Source organism: Trametes versicolor (assembly GCF_000271585.1).
Source record: "Trametes versicolor FP-101664 SS1 unplaced genomic scaffold TRAVEscaffold_172, whole genome shotgun sequence".
Lineage (NCBI taxonomy): Eukaryota > Fungi > Basidiomycota > Agaricomycetes > Polyporales > Polyporaceae > Trametes > Trametes versicolor.
Window position 1 is genome coordinate 1 of NW_007360492.1, and position 2,677 is coordinate 2,677.

General features: G+C 60.9%; 1 protein-coding gene across 1 annotated transcript; it reads left to right on the forward strand.

Annotated features, from left to right (window-relative positions):
* Positions 1 to 2,363: 2,363 nt before the first annotated feature.
* On the forward strand, positions 2,364 to 2,621 carry TRAVEDRAFT_54783 (uncharacterized protein; the record flags this gene model as incomplete). Its single annotated transcript, XM_008047719.1, has 1 exon — positions 2,364 to 2,621. A coding segment is annotated over one exon (258 nt), but the record flags the coding sequence as incomplete, so codon positions are not given.
* Between the last annotated feature and the right edge of the window lie 56 nt (positions 2,622 to 2,677).

Sequence of the window (2,677 nt, forward strand, 5' to 3'; positions counted from 1 at the left end):
ACGTCGTCGAGGCGTGCCGCGGACGGCGCAGAGGGCGGGCCTCCCGTCTTCGTCGCCGCCGCTCACGCGATGCGGAACGCACGGCGTCTTGCGCGGAGTGCGACCGTCAGGGTCGGGCGTGCGTGGAAATGCCGGAGCGCCGTCGTCCGAGGGCAGCGCATGCCGTAGACAGCGAAGACAACGTGCACGACGCGAACCGAAGAGACGGAGCGCGCAGCGCACCGGGAGGGCATGGCGAGGAGGGAGAGGCGGCGACGTGTCGGCGTCTGGGGCACAGTTATAAGCTGGGCGAAGTGGAGGGGACGAGGGCATCCTCCTCCCTCTGCCCGCCATCTCCCTCCTCCTCACCTCGCCCGACTCGTGCGCCGCATCCCCGTGTCCGGTACGTCCTCGCCCCCAGCCGCTCCGCTCGCCCGTACGCTGACTGCTTACGTGCGGCTCGCGTGTTGCGTCGTCGTACACAGGGCAACCGCGAGCCCCGGCCGCGGGGCTCGGTGAGCGCGTGGGGATGCGCGAAGGTGAGGCACTTCGACCTTGTCTACGTACCTGCACTAATCACGCACGTTAGCATGCGGTTCTGCACTCCCCCGACGAGAATGCACTCGCCTGTATGTTGTCGAGCAAGCGGGCGCGGTCGAGAGGTAAACAGCGGTGCGGGGTACGCGCGTACTGATCCACAGCGTACGCGACATGTGGTCGGATGCATGGCCGCCGTACGCGGGGCATCGTCGAACGCAGTCGGCGGGAGGCGACGCGTGGGGAGCGTGACGGTAAGTCCGTGCGACATCCTCTCCGTACCTGTACTAACGACGTGCTTCAGGCTCTCGTTTCCGCGCCGCGAGACACACTCACCCGTGTCTGTGAGCCTTGGGCGGGAGGGGAGGACAGGCAGACAGAGAGCGGTAGGGTATGTACTAGTACATAGGTCCCCGCACAAGGCTGGCCGCTTGGGCTGCGTCGCCCAGTGCCGCGACGGACGGGGACGAGCGCGAGCGGCTGCGTGTGCTTGTAGCTAGTGCCGGTGTACGATATGCGAATGGAGAGCGCTTTCCCGAGCCGTTCTACCGACTGGGAGGAGAGCGACGGCCGGCGTGAGAGACAGGACAGGAGACTAACAGAGGCGATATACGCGTGAAGCACGAGCGGGCAGAGACAAAGCAGGGATTAGAAGGACGTGAGCGTGAGCGTACGTCGAGCGACGATGACGTGAGAGACTAGTACCGCTCAATCTAGACGGAGCTGGGAGGCGCGCGTAGCTGGGAGGCGCCGTAGCTGGGTATCTCCCAGAGATAACGCGCACCTCCTACCAGATTTGGAGGGGGCGATTTGACTGGCGCTTAGATGCTATGCTCGGGCATCTCGGTGAACGCTGTTCCCTCACTCCTTGGAGTGTTCTGGACTGTATTCGTGGCCATTCATGCGTAGTTTGGTACATGATGTAGCTATTGACACGCATGGGCTGTTATATATCCACGACGAGCGCCAGATCGGGCATTATGAACTCAGAGCGACACAATCGAGGTCAGGATGTATTTTGTTCAACGAAAGTTGCGATAGGAGGTGTGTAAAAGTGCCAAATATTCAAAACTATGGCTAAATAACCTTGGTATGTCGACGCAAGTACTGTATAGAGGAATTACATTATTGGGCAGACGAACAGAGCGGAGGAACAGCGTTCACCGAGATGCCCGAGCATAGCATCTAAGCGCCAGTCAAATCGCCCCCTCCAAATCTGGTAGGAGGTGCGCGTTATCTCTGGGAGATACCCAGCTACGGCGCCTCCCAGCTACGCGCGCCTCCCAGCTCCGTCTAGATTGAGCGGTACTACTGGCTTCTGCGTAGGCGCTCGCGGCGGCGGCGAGAGAGGCGCTGTGGGCGGAGAGTGGGCTGTCGGGGGCATCTACAAGACGGAGAGGTGCATGGTGCGGGAGGGAGAGTGACCGATAGGCCCGGGTTTACGTCAAACAATGGGCGTTTATACGCGTCTATTGTGTGTTATGGGCGCTTCCTTGGAGCGTTCAGTGTTTGGCCACCACGGTCATCTCCAAACCTCTCTTCGCGTATCCTCGCGTGTTTTCTGCGCATATCTTTGTCTACGCTCTCTGTTTGTATCATTGTTTACGGTGAGTACAAGGACTTGCCATACGCGGACGGCCCAGGATACTTCTCTTACGCAAAACTTGACCTCGCGATCTGCAGGACGTAACGAGCTCACGACTTGGTTGGTCACGGTGCGTGCTCATCTCCGTCCCTTCTGCGCGTGTACTGAGCCAAACCGACAGCCTGTACAGTACACCCAACCTCTATTCAGAAAAGCAAGTGCCGGTACCAAGGACACTCGTCGGTATATCATCAAATTTGGCATGGATGGAGACTCGGAATCGTCTGCCTCCCCCTCCCCCATCGAACCCCACTCCCGTCGCTCCAGCAGCGAAATCCCTCGCAAGCGCCGCTCAAAAGATGGACCCAGCATACTTGGCGGGTCCATGCGCGACGTCGCCCGCGTCCTAGTGTCGCGCGAGCGCGAGACCATGGACCTCAAGCGCACGCTCTACACCATCACCGAGCAGCTCAAGGCCGAGCGACAGCGCGCGGACGCCGCGGAGCACAAGACGCGCGAGGTGCTCGCGCTCTTCAAGAACGCCAACGAGGCGAAGATGGCGCGGAGCAGGAGCCG